The sequence below is a fragment of the Triturus cristatus genome, chromosome 11 (assembly GCF_964204655.1).
Source record: "Triturus cristatus chromosome 11, aTriCri1.1, whole genome shotgun sequence".
Lineage (NCBI taxonomy): Eukaryota > Metazoa > Chordata > Amphibia > Caudata > Salamandridae > Triturus > Triturus cristatus.
In genome coordinates, this window is record NC_140594.1 from 214,335,798 (window position 1) to 214,360,995 (window position 25,198).

General features: G+C 43.1%; 1 protein-coding gene across 1 annotated transcript in view; it reads left to right on the forward strand.

Annotated features, from left to right (window-relative positions):
* The window catches only part of MVK (mevalonate kinase), a 163,782-nt gene that overhangs the window by 77,262 nt on the left and 61,322 nt on the right, over positions 1-25,198 (forward strand). Inside the window, exons 7-8 of the mRNA XM_085636377.1 lie at positions 11,845-11,890; positions 12,412-12,502. Coding sequence (XP_085492503.1) covers positions 11,845-11,890; positions 12,412-12,502 — 137 coding nt within the window. The remainder of the gene's footprint in view (positions 1-11,844; positions 11,891-12,411; positions 12,503-25,198) is intronic.

The following is a 25,198-nucleotide window of genomic DNA, read 5'->3' on the forward strand; positions in this document are numbered from 1 at the left end:
CAGCTGATAATACAGATATGATACACATACGTAATGAAAAAAGGCGTAAACCTAGGCGTAACTAAATACGTCATTAAACATGATGTCACAAGTGGGTGGATCCATAAGAGAATCCTGCAATGTCAGCAGAAATATTTGGCAGAGATGCGCGCGCAGCCGCATGACGTGTGATTGACGTGCAACTAGAGGGTGAAGGGGACTTGACATTTAGCTCTACATGTGGAGTCAGAAGTCTGGGGGGTCATGTCAACCTAATCTCAAATCATATCTAATATCTTATGTTTAAAGAACTGTATTATCCAAAAGGAAAGGTCTCTAGGATGAAATCTATTCTATACTGACTGTTAGTGCGTGTACAAGCGTCTAAGTGTCTACATGAGATGCGAGGGGGCAGGAATCTTCCATGGTAACAGGGGCTATGAATTACTTGCATGAGGACAGTGAGGCCTGGCCCTTTGCACGGTAGCTGGAAGAATGTTTACCTAAACTACTAGACAGGAATGCATCGGATGAGGAGCGGAGCAGATAATCTTGAAGGTGAAATACAGTTTTTGGCAGGCAACAGGCTGGATCAGGCACCGTTAGCCACGCAGGGAGTAGGACAAAGTTCATGGATACAGATGCGGGCTCGGACTGGAGCTTTCAGAGGCAGAAGGCAGGAAAAGGCTTGATGGCAGAATTCAGGGCCTACTCGCCTGAATCTGTAAAATGTGGAAAGTGAACCACATAAAGTCGGTGGCCTTTCATACTTAGGAATGGAATATCTGACCCATTCATGGCGGATCTGAAAGAGGACATGTTGACGGTGGACGCACATGTATTTGCGTCTTCATAACTGGAGCTGGAGGGAACATACATGTACTTATAGCATGCACATGGAGCCGTTGGGGTCTACGATAGGGGACATAACTGATCACAAAATTCATATTTCCTCATTCCCTCCTTGTCCCCTACGGACTCTCAGGAGATATTGATCTTCATCAATCCATCGATCTGTTCATATAGCATCATTTGTTCTTCTTTCTTCTTCCGGGATCTTGAACGAAAACTTGGATGCGGGATACACGATGTGGCACACAGGCCACAAATCGCTGGCCCACATTGTAGACATAAGCAGCAACTGAATAGTATGAGGAAGCCAATACCTAGGAAGGATAGGATCCTCCATCCCCAGGCTGACAACACGCTCCAGAACCAACCGGACCAAGTCCAGGTGCCTGGACTCTGGTGTATCTGGCTTATAATCTTATGAAGGCGAGTTATGGCTTTATATACTGACGGCGAGTTTTCTGGTATGAAAACACAGCAACTTGATCCGATGACCCTACAAGCTCCGCCCCTATCAGCCAGGATGACGTCAAGGACAAGACGATTTTGAAGCACAACAATCCGCATAGCAGACTGCTCTTCTGTTAAATTGCCTAAGGCGGAAGTAGTCTCGTTCACTACTGCTTCAAGGGTTCTAGTTAATCTACGTATCAGCTTACTATTAGTGACTGTACCTATATAGGGAAAGAAACCTTTATTGAAATCTGTATATTGCTCCCATGCCGTTTCAGTGTAATCGACAATCGGGAGATCTCTCTGCTGTCTATTGTGTACTAAATGGGTATTTCTGTGATAATCAGGAGGGGCTAGGAAAACAGGTGGCAGAAGGAATGCTATGTAACAGGTACCATCCCAGTCTAGAGGTAGACGTATATATGCGGTCTGGCCACATATGAAGTAAGAATGACGGGAAGCTCTAAATGTAGATTTGCCTTGATCACTGAATTTTATTACAGTGGTGCATTTACTATGGCCCATGTGTATGGAACCATTCTTTCTTACACATAATTCCCCTTTAACTGGGAATACTGACATAGCGGGCAAGATTGGTGTAGCTTCGGATTCGACATTCAGAATCAGGAGGTTAAGTGTAAAATTACCTAATCCATATACTTCATTTTCTAGATCAGTTCCTGTTCTTTTGGGAAGTCCCTCCTTGTTAGGGTAGCAGACTTTAAGCAAAACTAGGTTCAGGTTTCCCCATACCCAGTTGTCTTGATAAACTACTGAATTTGAATCTAGGGAATTAATCAAACTAAACCATGCTCCACAGGAGCCATTGTGTGTGAACGGATATGGAAAGAGGGGCAAAACTCCCTTATAGTTCTGATAGGGAGGGAGTCGGCCACATATCCAACAATTTGTAGCATTGCTGGTCTGATGGGAATGATGTAACATACTAATGAATGTGTTGTTGCGCAGCGCAAATCTATACGACAACTCATGCGGAGGTAATTCGCTAAAAGAATGTTCAGCAGTAACATTGTAAGCACGTTTAGAAATAGGGTAATACATATGCAGCAATATACTAGAAATGATGATCAGAAGACTTAGAAAAAAACAAAATTAATAAGGTTACTGTGCAGTGACTACGAAGTGATTTACAATACGCATGCTTTTTAAGCTGCATCTGTCGATTTCTTTCTCTACTCCGGTCTAGAGGATACATGTCAGAGACAAATTCAACCGATTCACCTTGGAGAGGACTTAAACCATCAAATTGTCTGACTTGCTAGACCTTAATTTCAGTTTATAAAGTTCCGTTTTTGTTTGTTCAACCAAGGGGAGTTTTGAGTCTGTCTGTGAGGGAATGCAGGGCTGAGTGTTCACACTGGACGGTAGTCCATAAAATTTCTTGATATGACTCGAGTGCAACCACCCTTTACGTCCCTCGACCTTCACGGCTGTCCTTGTTGTTAGTAGAACGAGTTTAGGCGATTTCCACCTAGGCTCCAGTTGGGTCTTCCGGTCGAAATTCCGCACCAGAACCAGATCACCTGGAACCACGTCATGGGGCTTCACCTCAGTGTTATCGGGAAAAGCTGCAGCTACCTGTGAACGACAAGATTGTAGTGCAGACATCAAGGAAGCCAGGTAATCTGTCAGCATATTACAGTCAACATCAGTGATTTTGCGAGGTATAGGCGTCCCCCACATATTTGGTGGTCTACCGAAGATCACCTCGTACGGGGATAGCCCTGTTTGAGAATGTGCTACCATTCTCATGTAAAAGAGCGCAACTGGTAAGGCTACTATCCAATCGACTCCTTTTTCTCTACATATTTTGGACAATCTGATTTTCAGGGTTTGATTATGACGTTCCACAAGACCTGCTGCCTCGGGATGTCGGACACAGTGGAATTTCCATTGGTAACCTAATAGAAGTGAAACGTGTTTCATTAGTTCAGATGAGAATGGCTGGCCGTTATCTGAGTATACAACACGTGGCAAACCATATCGTGGGAAGAATTCTCGAACTAGCTGTTTGGCAGTAGTCGGGGCAGTGTAATCTGAAACCGGGTAGGCTTCTGTCCAACGGGAAAGAGCACAGACAACTACGAGAACATATTTGAATCCTCGACATCGTTCCATCTGGATATAATCCATCTGGAGGACTTCAAAAGCATGATCGGGAGGTTGAAATCCACCCTGCTCTACGGGGATGCTTTTACCTGGATTAAACTGACAACATATCATACAGGTACGTACTTTCTGTTTGGCTGCTGCTCGCAAGTGTTTGTTAAACCAAATGTGTTGAATGCTGTCTAGCATAGCTTTTTCTCCTAGGTGCGCTGGACTATGTATTGTGTTAATGATGACTTGAACCATGGAGTCGGGAAGAAACCATATAGATTTTTCCTTCGTCATCCATCCTTGATCCGTTTGGATCCCTCCTAATTCAGTCCATTTATTTATTTCTTCTGGTGTAGCATGTGTCTGTATGTCAATTACATCAAGGGCGGGATCCTTAACTGTCATGCAATGTGTTGGTGTCGGAACTATTGTCTTTGTCGCGTCAGTTATATGAGTCTGGTTCTGAGCAGTCTGTTTAGCTGTTCTGTCAGCTAGGTCATTACCCTGAGAAATGATATCGGTAACTTTTGTATGGGCTTTGCATTTCATAATCGATATTGCAGTAGGTAAATGAATCGCGTCTAATAGGGCTTGAATGAGGGGTCCGTGTTGGATATGGGCGCCGTGAGAAGTTAAATAACCTCTCTCTTGCCACAGTACGCCGAAGTCATGGACGACTCCGAATGCATAACGTGAATCTGTGTATATGTTGACTTTCTTATTTTTGGCTTGAATACAGGCTTGTGTCAGAGCGATGAGCTCTGCTGCTTGAGCTGACAAAGTGTTAATACAATTTGTTTCAATGACTTCAGTGTCTGTTGTGACTGCGTAAGCGGCCACTAACTCTCCTGTACTTGTTCTCATACATGAACCATCTACATACAATGTCAAGTCTGGATCTGATAAAGGGATATCTGTCAAGTCTTGTCTGGGTTTCGTCGTGATAGTAATGACTTCAATACAATCATGTGCTAATGGATCTGTTCCATTTACTGGCAAAAGTGTGGCAGGATTTAACGTATTACAACGTCTGATTTCTATGTGTGGCTGAAACAATGTTAATTCATAACCGGTGAGTCTCGCTATAGTCAAGTGTTGTGTTTGTGTGCGGTTCAAGAGAACCTCTACTGCGTGTGGTACTTGTACTGTCAATTGATGTCCTAACACTATGGCATCGCTTTGTCTGATTGCTAAAGCTGTTGCTGCCACTGATTTCAGGCACGCAGGAAGAGCCTGAGCTACTGGATCTAATGTACTAGAGAAATAAGCACATGGTTTGTGTGATCCTGCTTGTTCCTGAGTGAGTACTGACAAGGCAGTACCTTCGCGTTCTGTAACAAAGAGTGTAAACTGTTTACTGTAACATGGTGTTGCTAAAACAGGTGCTTGGCATAAAGCTTTCTTTAAGCTTTCAAAGGCATGTGTATGTTCTTGAGTCCAAGGGAGAACAGTCGATGTGGCTGCCTCCTGTGTTGTCAACTGGATGAGTGGTTTTGCTAGAAATGCATATTGAGGGATCCACTGCCTACAGTATGAAGTGAGACCTATAAAAGCCCGCACCTCCTTTTGTGTCTTGGGTGGTGACATGTTAGCAATTAACTGGATGCGGTCGGGTGTAAGCTGTCTTCCCTCCTTGGACAGCGAGTGCCCAAGGTAAACAACTTGCTGGACACAGAATTGCAGCTTAGAAGGGGACACCTTGTGCCCCTTATCGGCCAGAAATTTTAAAACCGTCAGTGACGCTGTTTCACATTCAGGTTCGCTTCGGGCGGTGATCAGCAAATCATCGACATATTGAAGCAAGGCAGTGTTAACTGGCATGTGGATACTGTCAAGTTCTCGTTTCAGTGCTTGGCTATAGATGCTGGGGCTTTCTGTAAATCCTTGAGGTGCGCGTGTGAATTTAAAACTTCGTCCATTTAAACTGAATCCGAACAAATATTGACTTTCCGGATCTATTGGGACGCTAAAGAAAGCATTCTTGAGATCAATTACAGTGAAGAACGTTGCTTCTGAGTCAATAGCTGTTAGTAATGAAGAGATATCAGGAACCACAGGATATTGTGGTACGATACATTTATTTAATTCGCGCAGATCAATAACTAATCGATATACTGGTGATGCTTTTGGATCCGTTCTTTTAAGAATCGGAATTATCGGGGAATTACATACATTGGAGTCGGTTTCTACAACCACTCCTTGTGCAATGAGCTCGTCAATGATTTGCAGCAAAGCCACAACAGCATCTGGTGGTAACTTGTATTGTCGCATTCGTGGTAGTACTACTCCTGTTTTTAGTGTGACTCGATATGGTGTAATGTTCATACAACCAACATCAGTTGGGCCTTGTGCCCATAGATGTGTAGGTAAATTCTGCAGCCGGTGATCCAGGTCTCTGGACACGTAGTGACCTTTGAAGTCACGTAAAAATAATCGTACTCCTTCCGGAGAACAACATATTATAGCTCCTAGAGCTTTCAATGTTTTTATACCTAACAAGTTTTCTGGACCTGATTTAGTAAGCAATAAATCTGTAGTTCGTGTCAATGGACCAACCGTAAGTGGAAGAGGTTGCGACACTTCATTAATGATAGGCTTTCCTGAGAATCCAAGGGAAATATTCTGTGAGCCTGAGAGGGGTGCCCCTGGAACTTCACTGCGTCGTATAGTTGTTCTGCTTGCCCCTGTATCAAGTAAAAACTTTCTGTCTTCCCCTAATAGTTCACTATGCACATAAGGTCCCTCTTGATCGACAGGAACCTCGATAAGGGGTAAGCCAACTTCCCTCTCTAGGCTATTTCATGTGTATCGCTGATAATCGGGATAGTCATTTTGTGCATACTGGTACATCTGTTGCGTTGTTGCTTGTGTGGCAGCAATAGGCTGCACTTGTGGTGGTGCTACGGTCTGTTGTGGAGCTGCCTGTTGCGGAGCTAGTTGTTGCGGAGCTGACCTATGTTGTGCATGCTGAGGTATTTGTTGTTGATTCTGATCCTGTCTAGGTGGACGTGGTCTTTCCTGGGTTCTACCTGTGGCAATATTATGTTTCAGGACTGGACAATCGTGTATATAATGACCTTGTTGTTTACAATAGTTGCATGTCCCTTTCGTTGGACCTGCGGAATCACCCTTTTTATGACCATCGGGTGGAACTGTCTGGGCAACAAGCATTTTCATTTTCGTATCTTTCATACGTCTTTGTTCATGTTCTTGTTCTTCTCTAATTCTATTGTGGTGATATTGTAACATCTGTAACATCTGTGACGGGGTGTTACCTTGCCAGGTACTCTCAAATTTCAATACTCTATTCTTAACTTGCGGCAGGGAATTTTCAACTAGTTTTGTCACAAACAGATGTGGATATGACTCGCTACTTGCTTTTATGCCACTATTAATACCAAAACATTTTTCAAATCGGGAATAGAAATCACTAGTGTCTTCATCTTGCTTTTGTTTACAGGCTGAGATTGCACCCCAGTCCTCCTTTTTCGTAGTTAATAGACGTGGCAGTACCTGCACTAGTAATCCTGGTAGTGCTGTAGTCTTTTCCCCAAGCCCTGATCCTGCAGCTCGGGCCTTTTCTTCGTTCTCTAATGCTGTCCAATCTATCTTTTGGTCTCCCACCTCCCATTCCTTTTCTTTGAGTTTCTCGTAAACACCGGCAGGCATTAACACTTTCAATATTTTCATAATGTCGGGGTAAGTATACTCTCCCATGAGTAACATGTCCTTTATCTCACGGTGGAAACCTGCTGGATCCTTGTCATGGCTGGGTACTACTTTCTTCATTTCTAATAATTCAATTTTAGTTATAGGCGTGTACACAAACACGCGTGTAAAGTTATTATCTTCACCTCTGATTGGGTGTACTTCGCGTAACGGATTCTGTCTATCTATGTGATACATTTTTCTTCCCATAGTGGGAATTGGCACGTGTTCTGGGTATGCGAAAACTATATACTGGTTTCGAAATTCTAGAATTTCTTTAATTAAATCAGTACCTGACCCTCTCCATTTATTCGTGAGTAGTTCTGTCAATATGTCAGGTAAGGGTCCAGGATCGGAGTGTTGGCTTTTATATAATATAAGGAGGTGTTGAATCATGTATATACTAGCTAAACGCTGTTCGTCTGGGGCAAGATTCAGAAACGTGTGTGCTAGTGCATCATCACTGTATTTACTGGGACTGTCAGCCCATTGTACTGCTGACCTGGCTAATTCTTGTTCGTCCATGGAATCGAGCATATGGTACCCCCTTCGATCTCGGAGTAATTTATCAGTGGCTTGGAATAGGTGTTCAGGGGACCTCGTATTTAACATAGGGGTTTGAAAATGTCTATTACATTCTGGACGTATCGGACGTATCGGATCATTAAAGCATCTAGTATTATTATGGGGTTTTCCTCTACCTACGTAAGCTATCGTATCTAATTGTTCTGATTCTTGCTCCTCCTCTCCCTCGGATTCAATTCTGTCTGCTTCTCGTCTTTCTTTATGTATTTGTTCTACTTCCTTGCGGATCTTTCGATACATGGCTATTATACACGCCTGTCTATCATGTTTCTCGTCTGATATGTTCTGACCCCATTTGGCAAGTTTTTGCATGGTATCATGATCTGCCTCAGGCCTGTCTTGGTTCCTGACCACGCAGTTTATGAAAAAACGTAGTAGTTGTCTTTGTACATCCACTTTCTGGTATTCCATAGCTTCGTTAATACTTTCTGGGCCTCGCCCTGTTTGGACAAAGTGATATATATTGTCTAGGTGTTCAACCATTCCTGGTATCGTCATTAAATACAATGTAGCTCGTCTTATACGTAGTGATGATAGTAGCAATCTGTCCTGTTTACCTGGCACTGGATCATATCTACAATCCACAAGATGTTCTTTAAACATGTCGGATGTCGCTAGTTGGGGTGTACGTTGGAGTGCTAAATCTCTAAGGGTCTGTTTATTTCGCGGCGGTGTGGCAAACATGTCTGTCGTACCTCCTGTAGCACCATCTGAGGTGCTGGGCAAGAAAGGATTCGTTGGACGTAAGATAGAAATTGTAGATGCGGGAAAAACAGTAGAAACGGATGGACCTGTGGGAATGGGCGTAGGAGTTTGTTGTTGCGGGGATACAGACGGATGATCTTGACGTTGAACACCATCAGCAAGCGGTGTGTGGGGTATGATATTAGCATACTCGGGAGCTACGTCATCTAAATAGGAGGAAAGGAAAACGTCTTTTGCTGTTTTAGGATGTGCTTTTATCGGAAGTAATGGGGGTGTCAAGTTTTTCGGTATTTCCGGGGTGGCCTGAGGTAACCCTTCGGCCAAAAGAGGATACATACCATTCATAAGGGTATTTCTTTGTCTATCTACTTGTTCTGATTTTACTCGGGTACCTTCCTCAATTAATAGATTTTCTCGGGCTTTATTTGAATTCTCCCTACCTTTCTCTTCCTGTCTGAGCGCTTTTTCTGTACGTCTATATGATTCTTTACGCCATAATTCAATGGCATCTTTCTGTGACTGTCTGGCTTTCTTTTTCCATAATTCTTCTTCTACTCTCATGATGCAATCTGCATCCCAGGTCCCCGCTGCGGGCCATCTCTGACTCTCTGGTAACTCTTTGGTGTAGTCCACCCATAAATCAAGAAATAACACGGCATCTAGGCCATGCTTATGATACATAAAGTACCCTGGAGTGTCCCTAGGTGGGATGGGAACAGCTTCTTCGAGTACACCTTTTCTGGTTTTGATCTGTCTTAATTTCGAAAAGAGCGGCATTTTTAGACCTTATTACTAGAACACACTTTATACAATAAACACAATAATGAACAATCATTCACACCACAATATGTAGAACGTATTAAAACAATTAACATTTAACAGTTTAACGAACGATAATAACTAATAGAAAACTAGTTACTGACATAATACTAACACTAAATAATACTTAATTATATGCAAGACATACTAGATATACTGCTAAACAGTACAGATACACTGCTGAAACAGTGCAGACCGGATTTGTGTACCCAAACCCGTCTTGACCGGCACAACCTATGTGCACGTTTAAATGCCTCCCCGGCAATGGTACTCACCGGGTAGCACGGAACGGAAGGCCTCGGAACTGAACTGAAACTGGACCGGACTGGACTCGACTCGACTGGACTCGGAACTTCGGAACCTGGTGGGCCTCTGTATACCTCGGATCTTGCTCTCTCAGCTAGGCTCTGGTCGGGATACTTCGCACTTCTCACCGCCTCGTCTGGGTGTTGATCGCAGCCTCAGTCCACCCCGCTCGGCCGGAGGGAGATACAGGAAATCCTGCAGGTACGCGTTTTTGTCCGTTCAGCTGTGGCAGGAGACCGGGCCTGCAACGCACCTCCGGCGCGTGAGATGAGAAAGTGTCCCTGTTCGGGCGCCAATTTATGTGGTAAATATTTCATTACCGGTACTATTTTTTATGCGGTAAAGTCTAGTAAGAATAACTCAGTAAATATAAGAGACAGAATCCGTGGTATTAGAGGTTCTAAAAGGCTTTATTCCTCTACAAAGGAATTACAGTTCGAACTGTAGGCTTCAAATTCCATCACCATGAAGGTTCAGGAAGGAAGGCAATACATTATTGACAAGTAATGGTATTTATATGGAAAGCATTACATTAAGACAGATGCAAGAGGCGTAACAGCTGATAATACAGATATGATACACATACGTAATGAAAAAAGGCGTAAACATAGGCGTAACTAAATACGTCATTAAACATGATGTCACAAGTGGGTGGATCCATAAGAGAATCCTGCAATGTCAGCAGAATATTTGGCAGAGATGCGCGCGCAGCCGCATGACGTGTGATTGACGTGCAACTAGAGGGTGAAGGGGACTTGACATTTAGCTCTACATGTGGAGACAGAAGTCTGGGGGGTCATGTCAACCTAATCCCAAATCATATCTAATATCTTATGTTTAAAGAACTGTATTATCCAAAAGGAAAGGTCTCTAGGATGAAATCTATTCTATACTGACTGTTAGTGCGTGTACAAGCGTCTAAGTGTCTACATGAGATGCGAGGGGGCAGGAATCTTCCATGGTAACAGGGGCTATGAATTACTTGCATGAGGACAGTGAGGCCTGGCCCTTTGCACGGTAGCTGGAAGAATGTTTACCTAAACTACTAGACAGGAATGCATCGGATGAGGAGCGGAGCAGATAATCTTGAAGGTGAAATACAGTTTTTGGCAGGCAACAGGCTGGATCAGGCACCGTTAGCCACGCAGGGAGTAGGACAAAGTTCATAGATACAGATGCGGGCTCGGACTGGAGCTTTCAGAAGCAGAAGGCAGGAAAAGGCTTGATGGCAGAATTCAGGGCCTACTCGCCTGAATCTGTAAAATGTGGAAAGTGAACCACATAAAGTCGGTGGCCTTTCATACTTAGGAATGGAATATCTGACCCATTCATGGCGGATCTGAAAGAGGACATGTTGACGGTGGACGCACATGTATTTGCGTCTTCATAACTGGAGCTGGAGGGAACATACATGTACTTATAGCATGCACATGGAGCCGTTGGGGTCTACGATAGGGGACATAACTGATCACAAAATTCATATTTCCTCAATAGAATGAAAACCGATACAGAGAATATACTGATTTTAGACTGCCGCTTGTTCAGATGGCAAAAATTAATCTCTGTGTCCCTGTGCATTTGTGTTTCAGGAGGCGTGGCCAGAATACCTTAATCTCTGAAGCGTATCAAAAGACTTTGAAAGAAATACAAGTTAAAAATAGATGGCAGGTGATTGAATGAAGCTTTTAGTTTTGTAGATTTAGATGCTGTACAGATTAAGGGTTAGTAACATTTATAGCTTTTGTTATAACAACTTTCCATTATGTGTACTCTAATTTCTCATAAACCAGGGAAAATGCAAGGCTTTTGTTGCAAGAGATTATTGCAGTTGGCTTCTCATAAGCTTCCTTGCATTTAAACAGATGTGTCCAAACTTAATATTTGCGCTTATAACTTAATTGTGCTGTAAACATGGATCTTTATTTGACAGTCATAATGTAATCCCAGGAACCCTCTCAAGGAGTAGCCACATATTAGTTGGTCAGAGAGAAATTAGTGCACAAATTCCTCTGAAGTGCCACAGATCATTGCTCTGTCTACCACAGGAAATCGCTTCCTACGGTGTATACTAGATACAGTTGGTTAGTTATGGTCACCTTGAAAAACTACTGCTGTCTGAATTACACTGTTGATGTTTGTGGCACTTGCAGGTGAAGAGACTCCCTTGATCACACAGAATGTCAGGCTTGGATTTTACAACATGACACCAAGATCGTTACACCCAGATTTTCCAAAGGAGGACTGCTGCTTACTCCTTCTGTGTTTGCATGGATTAAGATTTGGAAGTATTTTACAGATCTCTTTTTTTGTGTTGCTTAGGAGGTGCCCTGCGATATCGTGCAGGAAAAATAACCACATTAAACCGGTAAGTTCACAAGAAACTGATGGCTTAACTGCTATCCCTTCTATATTCCTGATTCTAATCTGACCCAGATTGCTGTCAATTGAAAGCCATCACCATCAAAGTTTGGCTTTTCACCAAAGTGATTCTGAAAGCCTTAAGGTGGTACGTACTACCAGTTATTCATATGCTCTTTGGCGAAGATTCGATTAGCATGGAATCTAAATTCTGCCACTGGAAATTGTGTCTGTGCAAATTAATTGAAAACCACATGGGTTGCAGTTTCTTATGCTTTCATTCTGACACCTTTCATCAGTACTAGAGACCCACAACCATTTGATAATACTGCGCAGTTGATCTGCATGACTATATTCACTGACTCACACACACTCCCTCTCTCTCACTCTTTCTCACGGTTGTGCATAAAATGATTAATTTATACAGTTTTACAAGTGTGCCCCCTTGCAATCATTTGAAACTTTTACTGGAAAACATATCAGGTGAAGTGTCGAAATCTAATAATGTATTCCCTTTTTCACTATTAGGGTACCAACTCTAAAGATTCTTTTAACAAACACAAAAGTACCTCGGAGCACGAAGATTCTTGTGGCAGGAGTCAAGAAAAAGATCCTAAAGGTGCTGATATTTGTTTTTCTGATGATATGTACAAGTAGCATTGCTGTCAATTGGTACATTACTTGTCTAGTGAAATGTCCTAGGTTAATGTTTCCCTCTTTCCAACCTATGAACATGGAATGATGCGTCTAACTATACTCGAGCAAGCTAGTGGACTCCTGATATTTTCTCTCATGGATGGACTGTTACAGAACAAAATACATTGCTTGGACCTGGTGGGATAAGCAGTAAAGATTGCTGTTGAAAAGGGATCAATAAAGTGTAGTTAATGTTACTTTACGCCGTGCAGTGAGGTAGTTGAAGTATAGACATTGTTGCTCAAAAATCACTGCGTACCTGACTCCAAAAAATCACCACAGAACTGGATCCAGATAGGGTGAAGACGTAGCACAAGTATGAAGAAGGGTGATGTGGTGTCCAAGCAGAAAGCACTGAAGACATTTGACAAAGGCAACCTGCAACTCTGGTCCCAATCCAGCCCATGTGATGCTGGAGCCTGTGCTATGCTCTAGGTGATGACTTGAGCCTTGGATGTTCTTGTCTGGACCGTGCTCTACATCTGACAACAACAACAGATCCCCAAGCTTTGTGACCAGATCAAGTTTGTGAATCGGCTGCAGTGTATGCTATAACATTGCAAGGTCCAGGGAGATGTCCAACTGTTACTGTGTAAGCCCAGATGTCGGAAGGCTAAGAATCTGTCACTTGTAACTGTGGAAGTGCCATTGTCACAGTGACATTGAGGTGAGAGACAGGAGGAAGAGGTAAATTGTTTCCACAGCAGGTTGCCAGAGGGATCCCAGCCTTGTGGATATAGAACCAAGATGACAGCCTATTCTTTTTTTTAACACAAAGGAGCTTCTGGAACCTGGTGCTTCCTTGCCTCAAATGGAATATATTTCAGAAGAAAGCAGAGGTGTATTGCTGGATCCATAGCTGGGAGGGAAGGGCGGGGCAGGTACCACCCATTCATATACTAGAGAGTGTATGTCCAAACAGCCTCCAGCAAAACAACCAACCAGTGGCCTCATATTACAATGCAGAACAGGGATGACCACAACTAGAAAAACTTTTTTTTTATTTTTTTTAAACAAATATTTATAAGGGCTATTTGCATCGGATGTACAGACACCTCAATTACTGCTTGAAGAAAGGAGGCGGAACATATCACCTGTCAGTATTGGGTACGTCAGGCTGCAGTATAATGTAGTGAAAGGCATCAAAGAAATACTCATCAGTGCTAATATTAGATAGGGAACGTTCTATGTCTTTCAAAGTGACATTTGTGCCTAGCAACCTACCCCATTTGGCAGCTAATTTAGAACAGTCGTTTAGTTTGAAGTTGGTTAAAAGGCTATAAGTGTTACTTATTGCTGATTTAGTTGTTGAGGAGTAAAAGTGAGTCCAGATATCGCAGTCAGTAATCTCAAATAGTCGTTTTTTGTTCACCAGATAATCATGTATCTGTCGATGTTTATATCTCATAGATTCCGGGAGGCCATAGAGTAGTTTAAGTGTATTAAAGTCTAAAAAGCCTTGCATGCCGTATAAGTCCCCTAAATGCCTGATACCCCATCTTGCCCAGCTTTGAGAGTTGTGTTCGTTAAAAATTCCCGGAAGACCCGGGTTGCCCCACAACAGTAGTTTTGAATGAAAAAAAGTAGTTTTGCAAAAAATAAGTATGTTATCCCATATCTTTGCTATATCTCTTGCGGTCTTGAATTTTACTCTTTTGAAGTAGTTGGGGTCGTTGACTCGTAATAAGAACATATTAGCATCTTGTTTTAACATAAAAGAATGAAAAAAAGATGCTCCACCCTGGTTTAATAACGAACGAATACGAGAAACAAAAGCAGACCAAAAATATAATTTAAAATCAGGAAAATTAAGCCCTCCCAAGTTTATGTTATTTTTCAAAGAATTCAATGACCTCCTCGCTTTTTTATAGCCCCATATAAAGCTACTAAATGCACCGTCTAGCTGTTTGAAAAACAAATTGTTTAGGGCCAACCGAATAGAGTGGAATAAGTACATGAATTTAGGTAGTACCTTCATCTTGATTAAGTTAATTCTGCCGATAATATTCAGTGGTAATCTGTGCCATTTTTGTAATAGTGAAATGGTAGATTTAACTAGTACGTTGTAGTTTATGTTGTTGATTTCTTGGATTTTAGCCGTTCGCTTAACACCTAAATAGGTGGCGCTTTTACAAATCTCAGGAACTGAGACGGCAGGAGTATAGTTGGTTATGATTTGGGTCTTCTGTAAGTTGAGCTTGTAACCGGAGACAATCCCGAATTTTTCGGCCTCAGAAGCTATGCCTTGAAGTGCCGCCACAATATCCTGTGAGTAGACCGCGATATCGTCGGCATATGCAGTTATTTTTAGTGTTTGGGTGCCTGACCTGAAAGGAGCGATTTGGGTTTGTAACTGGAGAGCATGTAGGAATGGTTCCAATGAGAGGGCAAATAAAAGAGGCGAGAGAGGGCAGCCCTGGCGAGTACCTCGTAAAATTGGAAACTCTTGAGAGGACAAGCCCCCATAGGATGTATAGGCTGTTGGGTTATCATACAGAGCCTGTATAGCTCGTAGGAATTGCCCCCGAAGCCCAGCTTAGAGAGGACACACCAGAGGTAGTCCCAGCCCACTCGGTCAAAAGCCTTCTCGGCATCTAATAGAATCATGCCGAGCGGAGTGGATTCTATCTCTGCTACGTCAAATGCCGTGATAGCCATATTTACATGTGCTGTTGTGTCCCTCCCTGTTATAAACCCATGTTGTTGGGGGTTAACAATTAAAGGCAGGAAGGGAGACAGTCTTATAGCTAGTATTTTAGCAAATATTTTAGCATCGGTATTGATCAACGATATAGGTCGGTATGATCCTCTCTCCTCCTTTGGTTTGTTCTTTTTCAGAAAGAATATTATTTTTGCCCTGTTCCATGATTTTGGGGCCTTTCCATTACGACCGACAGCTTGTATAACCTCCAGTAACAAAGGCCCCAGTTCGGCTATGCAAATTTTGTAAATCTCCAAAGGGATTGTGTCCTCCCCTGCAGCTTTCCCTGCTGGTAGTAGTTCTATTGCCTGGTGTAGTTCGGCTCCTGTAATAATGTCTGACATCGATTCTTGCATTGTGTTAGACTCTGGATTGGTTAAGAACTTATCAACGTAGTCCTGGATTGCTTCTAAATTGGGAGTGCTTTCTGGAGTGTATAATGTGCTATAGTAATCCGTGAATTGTTCTACTATTTCTGTCTGTTGATTAAAAATTTTACCATTGCTGCCCCGGATGCTTGTGATCAGTGTATGGGCTCTATCCTCGGCAACCTTATAGGCAAGAATTTTGCCAATCTTGTCTCCACTTTCATATTGTGAAATCTTGTATTTGTGAATGTTTGCGCTGCTCTTTTGGATGAATTTCTTTTTAGCCTCGTTCTTAAGTGAGCAAAGTTTGAGGCTGATCTCTGTAATCCCAGGTGAATTTGATCGAAGTGCGGAAGCCAAGGTTTCTTCTTGAGATGCAATTTTTGAGATGATCTGTGCCTTGTGCTTTCTGTGTTCGATATTTTTCCTGATCACATAAGCTTGGGTAAAACCCTTAATACCCGCTTTGCAGGCGTCCCAGACCATGAGACAAGAAGCAGTTTCGATGTTAATATACAGAAATTCGGTCAGGTGTGATTTAAGCTGTGACACATATTGTGCGTCTGAAAGTAAGTACCTGGGGAAGGAAAATGGTCTGGGAGGGACCCTGATATGTGGTATAGTGATTGCTAAGATTATTGCGTTGTGATCCGATGAGATTCGAGGACATAGGATCATCGTGCTATGTTTTAGTAGGTTGTCACTAATTAATGCCATGTCCAGCCTAGAGCAAGATCTATGTGGTGCCGAATAATCCTGGTGTGTTCGGATGTAGATATCGCCAAGCATCCTTAATATTGTGAATACGACAGATGTCATATATGGATGACCTAGTTTTGCGCATCCTATGAAAGCTTCCTGGATAAGTTGAGTCTATTTTATAATTCATTATGCAATTAAAATCCCCCATAATAATGGGTTCCCCGTCCCAGTCCAGGAGTTTTATGTTCAGTAAATCGAAGATACTTGGATCATCTGTATTAGAGCCGTATACTACACAAAGGACATAAGTATAGTTATCGAAGCGAAGTTGGACCATCGCCAATCTTCCGTCTTGACTATGAAAGGTCTGCAGTGTTTCAGATTTGAATCTTTTGTCTGTGAGGATAGCCCCCCCTCTTGTGGAAAGCCCAAAAGTAGAGCAGACCAGAATATGGTAACCCAGTTGTTTAAGTAGTTTTTTGTCCTTGCCGGCAATGTGCGTTTCTGAGAGTAAGGCAAAATGAGGATTATGCAATTTGAGTTCTTCTGAAATCAACATTCTCTTATTCTTGCTATTAAGCCCTGCTACGTTCCAAGCCAGTATCTTTATTTCATGCATTTGTGAGTGATTAGATTTTTCAGCCTAAAAACGGGCATCTTTAAGTGTTCGTTGTTACTCGTGTGTGAGGTCATGTATAAGGGCCGAAGGGACAGAACTGATTTGTCCTCAAAACACTCTTTCTCAGCAGCCTGAAACATATTTTTATTGATTTTAACCCACCCAAACCCCCCACTCCCCCCCCCACCCTGATTCTCACCCCAAAAGGGGAAGAACCGCCCTTGAGTAACAGCTGCCGCTGGAAGGGCAGCGCACAAAACAGGACAGCCAAGAGTGCCCCCCCCCCCCCAACCCTCTCCCCCAGTGCTTTGCCGTATAGCCTACAGCATTTCTACAAAAAACGGGGCCTGCCAGGTGCCGACAGATTTGCTAAGACATTGCAGGATCTAAACCGTGCCAAATCTAGAGATGTATGCTTCAGCTTCTTTGGCATCGTTAAAGAATTGAGTATAACCATTTTTAATAACCTTGAGGCGGGCCGGCTCCTGTAGAAAAGCCTGGCCCCCGCAAGATTTAATGGGATCTATCAGTTTACGTAGCAACCATCGCCTGTCCATTGTTTCTTTACACAAATCTGATCGGACAAAAAATGAAAACTCCCCTACAGTTACAGGGGCAGTGTCCACTCTTCTAGCCTGAGGCTACAGCAATTTAGAACGACTTGCATGCTATATTACACACCGGAAATCATTTCCAGATGGTCTCTTAACAACACTACGAATGACCATACTAAATGCCCCAAATGCTCGGCCCATGCAGCTGATCTGGTACACATGCTGTTCTCTTGTCCCACTCTTAAGGACTACTGGTCAGACATCCGTAAGGTTCTTGAAATCAGGCAACCCAGCTCCCCCTATTCTCCGCCTCCTTTGTTCTATTAGATATCAATCCCACTCCTTCTTCCCAGGATGCTCTGGCTTCAATTCTCATGTCTTGTGCTAAATTAACTTTGGCCAGAGCCTGGATTCGCCCTGATCCACCATCGGTGTGGGATTGGTGGACATTGGTAACTGAGATTTACTCAATGGAGGCTGCACTAGCCAATCTTAGGGGGACCCGGTCCTTGATGAAACACGAAAAGAATTGGGGTTCATTCATGGAATAGTGCTGCTCCTCCTTTGTGCTTAATTTTGTCTATCGGGTTGGCTTTTTTCTTTTCTTTCTTTCCTTCCCTCTTGTGAACAAACACATGTATTAATGTATGTTTTACTCACCAGCCTGTTCAATAAAAATAAAAAAAAATAAAGAAATACTCATCAGTGCAGTTTAGTGTGCAGTCATATCTTCTGATCTCTGGATGGGTAAAAGAGTACAGATCACAACTAAGTAAAATAAAAACAAGAACAACTACAGTAACCGTCCCGATCCCAGTGTATAGTGGAAGAACGTCTTGTGACATGCATGCGTGCGGTCTATACGTTTGATGGTTACGCGCCATACCAGTAGAGTGGGGTGGGGTGTTGAAGAGGGCACAGGTAGGGTGGAATGAAGTAGAGGGGGATCAGTAATCTATCGGTGTCTGTGGTTATGGGCAAGTACTGAGGGATACACCCGTTTATGGCGGCCTGTTGTTTTTAATACAATCCCTAAAGAAGAGGACAACCTCATCCGGCAGCAGTGCGATGGGGCATTTGCAGAGCCCTCTGGTTCCTCACGCCGTAGAGCCATGGATTCTACATCAGTCCCAAGAAGGACTTCCAGGAAAACATATGTGACTACCTCCAGGAACACCCATGTTTTAAGCTTAGTAAATGGACAATGTAACTGATTGTTTGCAGTGAAAAAACAATGATGCAAAGTGATGAATATCCACTGTCGTTGGATGTAGGGCACTCTACATCCCTGTAACTATAACTGCTCTAATTGTACCTACATTGTTAGTGTGAGTGGGCAGATTGCAGCCTCTTAACGTCCGGTTGATGCTATTAAACTGCTGTAATTGTCTGGTGCGGTTGAGGGGGGTATGTACACCAGTATCTCTATCACGAAGATGACAGTTGATCACTTAATGTGACAGACATGCTTATACCCAATGAAGGTACTTGTCCTGCTCACACTCCCTGAAATATTAGTGTTTTGCTGCACTACCTGGGTAATATATTTGTTCCAGGAATCACTGGAAACCTTCGGCCTTTGCTACAACATTGGCATGCGCAAGAGTTTCATTTACGCAGATGACCTGGATGCTAGTCTCACAACAAAGAAGTGGAGTAAGTCCTAGAAATCCCAGGATGCTTATCGGAATATGGCCTAGAAAACAAACACTAATATAGCCGAGGAGCTGTTGTTTGTGGATCAACAATAGTTTGGGATTCCAACTTACCATAAACAATTGGGCTGGTGACCCCTCGTGAAAAGTGACGGAACTGTCTGAGGCCATGTCTAAAAGAAAAAGGGCCTGATGTGCAGAATTGGTCAAAAGGGAATAGAACCTATTTGCAAGGATTGTTAATCTGTCTGCAGTTCTGGAAATATGTCACATGGATTGCTTCTATTCACCTCCCAGAAACACATTTTTGGATGAACAAGATGTAAGAAACTACTTTTACGCCGTTCCTCTGCCAAGTACATGGGCATTAGAGGGTTTTTTCTCTGTGTGTCTTATTGGTTAAAAATGTAACTCAGGAAGGATCTTGTGAGGTCACTTGAGGTTGCTGCAAACTTTACAGGGGAAAGAAGTGAATAAATTAATTTTAAGCGAATGAGTGCATTATTTCCTCCATTGTTTGAATGGTAACGTGAAACAAATTGCTCCAGTGTGGGGAGGGAAAGGAATTAATATGTTCTGAAGCTTGGGCATGGAAATATTGATTCTGGATTGGCAAGGCGATAGCAGAAGACCATTTTCTACTGGTGGACATTATGAGGTATTAGGCTACTTGCCATAGGTTGTACAGAAAAAGTTGACTAAAGCGCTTTGCAGGATGTTAGAAGAAATTAATATGGAAGGAAGGGGGCACTACTGGAATGTTAAGTAATATCAGATGTCATTTGGCATAAATAAACAAAAATAAAGTAGTAGTAGCTCTGTCCTGCCCCCTTACCACTCCTAAGACCAGAGCTACTGCCCAAATACAGCGGTGACTGGTGAGGTCTACTGCAGGGTTCTCCAGCAGGCCAGAGCCTCCATCTTTTATTGCTGGATGGTCTGCCTGGTTCACTGTTTCCTAGGGTTATCCCAATGCTAACAATGCCCTTCTACAGTCACTTTTACCATCTTACAGAATCCGCAATAAGTTGCTGGCAATAACTGTGCATTGGTATTTTTGCATCTCTAATCCTGGAAGGTGTGTAGATAGGGAACATTGCCGTGATCTGCGGGCACATGTGGATGTCCCAGGGCCCCTTAGTTATTCTCATGGACTACAGGCTACATTAGATACCCCCTATCTGATGAGAGGCCATAGATTATAAGACCCAACATGGCCGGCTTTCTCAGGCAATTTCTGCATGGTGTTGACAATACCGCTCTCATAACAAGTACAACATTCTGTTGTAACCACCTCTACATATGACTGTAAACCTGGGAGGTGAACACACTTCACTTTGTCAGATGAAAACTTGTGTCCGTACAGCCAGACACCGCAGCTTCTAACCATGTCCAACGCCCTCGCACCCTCAGAATGTCACAATCGTGACATCAATACAATACATTCCCAATATAAGATTATAATACATCCACTTCCCTTCAACATTATAGCAAACAATACCTTAAGACCTATCCCTTTTTCACACAAAAACCCACAAACCCAAAAGAGGTGGAGGCTTCTCACCCACACCCACACACACCTTTGACACATAAGGGGCTACTATCTAAAGGGAAACACTAGAAGAATGACACTACAAGATACAAAAAGAAAAAAAACAACTGTACACAATGCAAGGGAGTTAAATGTCCTGCCACCAAGGAGGCCCAGCTATCAACACACAAACGCCTCCAACCAGCATGGTGGCCTATGACACCTCCCAACCCTTACTTGATTATTCCTTCTATCTTGGTCAAACCCGGCAACAGTCTCCTTCTTACTCTCGCTTTCTGTACCCATTTGAAACTCACTATTATCCACCACCATCTACCCTCAACAATACCCAGACCCATTGTCTCTCACTCTGTAATCTTTGCCTTCATTCTGGAACAGGGCTACTCTTCTCAGATTCCATGTCTGCCCATTGTCCAACTTCACCCAACTTTGTCCAACAACCTTCACTCTGTAGGGACCCCGATACTTTGACAAGCCTGGTCTCACACCACCTGCTTTAAACTTCACCCAGTCTGCCACAACAATCATGCTTACACTTTGACCTCAATTCATTTTTTACACCCTTCTCTCTACATTCTTCCCACAACCATGAAAGAATCAACTTGGTCCCTGGTTTACTACCCCTCATCATCTCAAAAGGGGCTTTCCCGGCAAGGACATTGGGAGTAGTGCGATACGCCCACAACGTGTCCTTTACAGCATTCTGGGCATTCAGCCCTTCCTTGCTAGCTAATTCTATGGTCCGTTTGATCAAACGGTTCACTCTTTCCACGTGACCGTTTCCATGAGGGTTGTATAATGCAGTGCAAAGGTGTTTCACCCCAATCCCGTCCAGAAATCTCTTCATTTCGTAGGAAGTAAGCTGCGTGCCATTGTCGTTGACTAGCTTAGACAGTATACCTTCTCTTCCAAATATTTCTTCTAGCATGGCAGTGGTAGACTTTGTGTTAACATTCCTCATAAACACAACTTCAAACCATCTCGATTTGGCATCAACCAGTACAGCAGCAAATATCTCCTGTTCTGGCACAAATTAAAACTGCCCAATGAAATCTAGGCTAACCTTTTCCCACACACAATCCGCTTTTGATATTTGTTGTTGAACTCCCTTACCAACCATTCCTACTTTCAACCAATTCACAGAATTTTTACATTACACACACCTCTCTACCCTTTGCTTGACTTCCCCATCCATCTTGGGCAACCAGGAATACTCTTCCATTCTCTTGAGAATAATGGTTTGTCCCGTATGTCCTTCATGTGCTAATCGCACAAGTTTGTTCCTTACTGCCCCTGGAGGTACAAATCTCTCACCTTTCACAATCCGTTTGTCACAACACAAAGACAACTCTTCAACCACTTTATGATGCAGTCTTATGGCATCAGAGTACGTTCTTTCCCTTCAAACTCCTCCCTTTATCATTCTCGTCACCACCTGAAGCTCCTCATCCTCCCTCATTGCTCTCGTCCACTCTTCCATTGAAATTAACCCTCGCACATCTTCAATTACATCCTCAACAACCTCCTCTTTATCGAAGTCACTTTCAACAGTGGCTTTATCAAGCAACCTGGACAAGCAATCTGCAACTGTATTCGTCCAACCAGGAAGGAACTCAGTAGTATATTCACAATCTTGCATCTTGACAGCCAACCTGGCTAGACATCCTGAACAATTCTTATTCCCATTTGGTCCCAACACTTTTAGCAACGGCTTGTAATCTGTCCTGAGAACAATCTTCATCCCCCAAATGAAAGTGCAAAAGTAATTGGTTGCCCATGCGGCTGCCAATGCTTCCCGCTCAATGACAGAGTAATTCCTGTCTGCATCTGTCAATAAACAGGATGCAAAGGCCACAGTCCTTTCCACCTTCCCGTGTAGCTGGTTGAGGACTGCCACAACACCCGTATCACACAGTAAGCACAGTCTTCAGGTCGCTTTGAAATGGAACCAATAAGTCAGCATTTGAAATATCACCCTTGATTTGCTCAAAAGCTGTTTTTTGAATCGCACCCCACATGAATTTCCTTTCCTCCCTCAACTACTCCCTCAGTGGTTCAGATTTACGTGCAAAATCTCTCACAAACTTAGCATAATATTCCACAAGTCCCATTAAGGAACGAAGCTTGTCTTTATCATCAGGAGTCTCGGCATTCACTATGGCACTCACAAGTTCATTTTGGGTCTCACCCCCTCCCCAGAAATGAGATATAACAAATTTCGACCTCTCGCACCAAAAATTTACACTTCTTGCTGCAAAGTAAGACCGGTTTCCAACAATCTAGACAATACCTCATGCAACTTTTTGTTATGAGTCTCAATGCTGTCTCCATAAATCAATATATCGTCTTGAAAGAAGACAACATTCTTGACCTCGTATAACACTTTTGAAATGAGTCTCTGAAAAACACTTGCCACTGATGACAAACCAGATGGCATTCTGTTAAATTAGTAAACCCCCTCTGAGTTGACAAATGCAGTCAACTGCTTGGATTCTGAGTGCAAGCTGACCTGATTCTAGACACTTATAAGATCAAATTTGGTCCAACAGGAAAAGTAACTCTGTGATATTGAGCAAGGAAAAATGGTCCATAACCACATTTTGGTTCAGACTGCAAAGGTCTACACAAAACCTCAAAGACCCATCAGCCTTCTTTGTTATCACCACCGGAGATAACCATTGTGAAAGAGGGATAGGTGTAAGGTATTGTTTGTTATAATGTTGAAGGGAAGGGGATGTGTTATTCTATTAAGAAATTTAAATTGTGCTTTTGTCAACCAGGAACCATTCAAGAGCCAGCCACAATGTCGAATAGGCACCACGGAGCACATAAAGATAAGGAGGCCCTCATGACATAATTCAGAGTCGCGTGATCCTGGATATTGGTTTGCCTTTACAATGCTTTGGCGGATTATGGCTCCTCCCTGTACAAGGGTATTGGGCAAAGATGCTCAAGCAGGTTGGCAGACGGCCACTCTGCACGATCGCGCTGCGGCAGTTCTAAACCATGCGGACTGATGGAACAGTGCTCACGCCGAAGGGTTGCCCAATGGAAACACAAACGAGATAAAAGCAACTAAATTGAAGACTGGACACCCACAGGCGATCTGGCACACTTGAGTGGGGCACTAGCACACTACCAATAAAAACAAATGTCAAATGCAGGATCAATCCTACTGCACCAGTGGGGTTATGCGACAGAGGATTTCTCTGCACGTAGACTGTAGAATAATCAGTGTCTGGCTGATAGCAACCTTCTTTTTTTTTTTTTTGGGGTCCTCATTCTGCCAACTCTCTTGATGATATTACTCTTATCCCTCAGATGCCAGGAGGGAAAAAGAGCATTCCACACCAGAATACTGCTGTTTCCACTTCCATCTCCTTCACGAGTGGACCAGGGCACAGGAGAACCAGGACCAACAGCATGTGTGGCTTAATCATCGGACCTGCGGGGCTTCTCTCTCCTATCCACCAACAATGTCCAAACCTTATCCAGACTTCTAGGGTCAGAGGCCATATCAGACTGACTCGTACAGATAATACTTTTAAGGTATTCAGCAAAGGATGGGGTACTTTCGTATTCCAAAGTCTACAAATCTCCCAACTTGCCAACAAAGTCACATAGAAGATGAATTTAGTGATGACTGTGTTTGTTTGCACATCCCCTTTTTGATAAAGCCCCAAAAATACAAGTTGAGGGCTTACCTTGATCTGTTCGCCATTTACTTCCCCAAGAAAGTTACACACAAAAGCCCAGTAGGGAACAATCTTCGGACACTGCATAAACAAGTGCAGGTCATCTGCTGTTGTAAGCATACACCTTGGACAGATGTATGTTGTTTCCTGTGACTCTTGGTAACTTGGCTGGAGACCAATATACTCTATTGGTAGTAAACAGATGGTTACACTTAAGCGAAGCAGGTTTCACCACTGCTTGTAGAATGGAAAAGGAATCATACCAAGCTTGCTTCAAATCTCCTTCCCCAAGCTCTTCTACCCGTAGATTGGAGTTTTCCGAGTCAATCTTATCATCCGCCTCCACAAAGGGCCAATACCAAAATGAGACTTCCTTTTTCCATCGATCAGTTCTCATCACCTGATCAAGCCTCAGGTCATCTTCCTTTCCTGCCCACTCTTGTGTGGCCCACAAAGATCGTAATTGGTAGTATTTGAATCTAGTCAGTTGCCACTTGGTACAATTGTTTAACACTTCCCAACTCACTAAGCTTGATCCTGTTTTAAGATCTGCCTGATAGCATCGCCCCCCCAGATTTTAAGGGCTGACTAAGTTGGTCCATCAAGCAATCGGGGGTACCAAGGGATTCCAAAATCGGAGCCCGTAAAGAGTAATGTGGGACTCCCAACCTTTCCCGCAAATGAGTCCAAATTCTTAAGGTGGACTTCAGAATCTTCAACCTCACCTTTTTGAAGAATTTTGGGTCTCTATATTTAAAAAGGAAGTGACACTG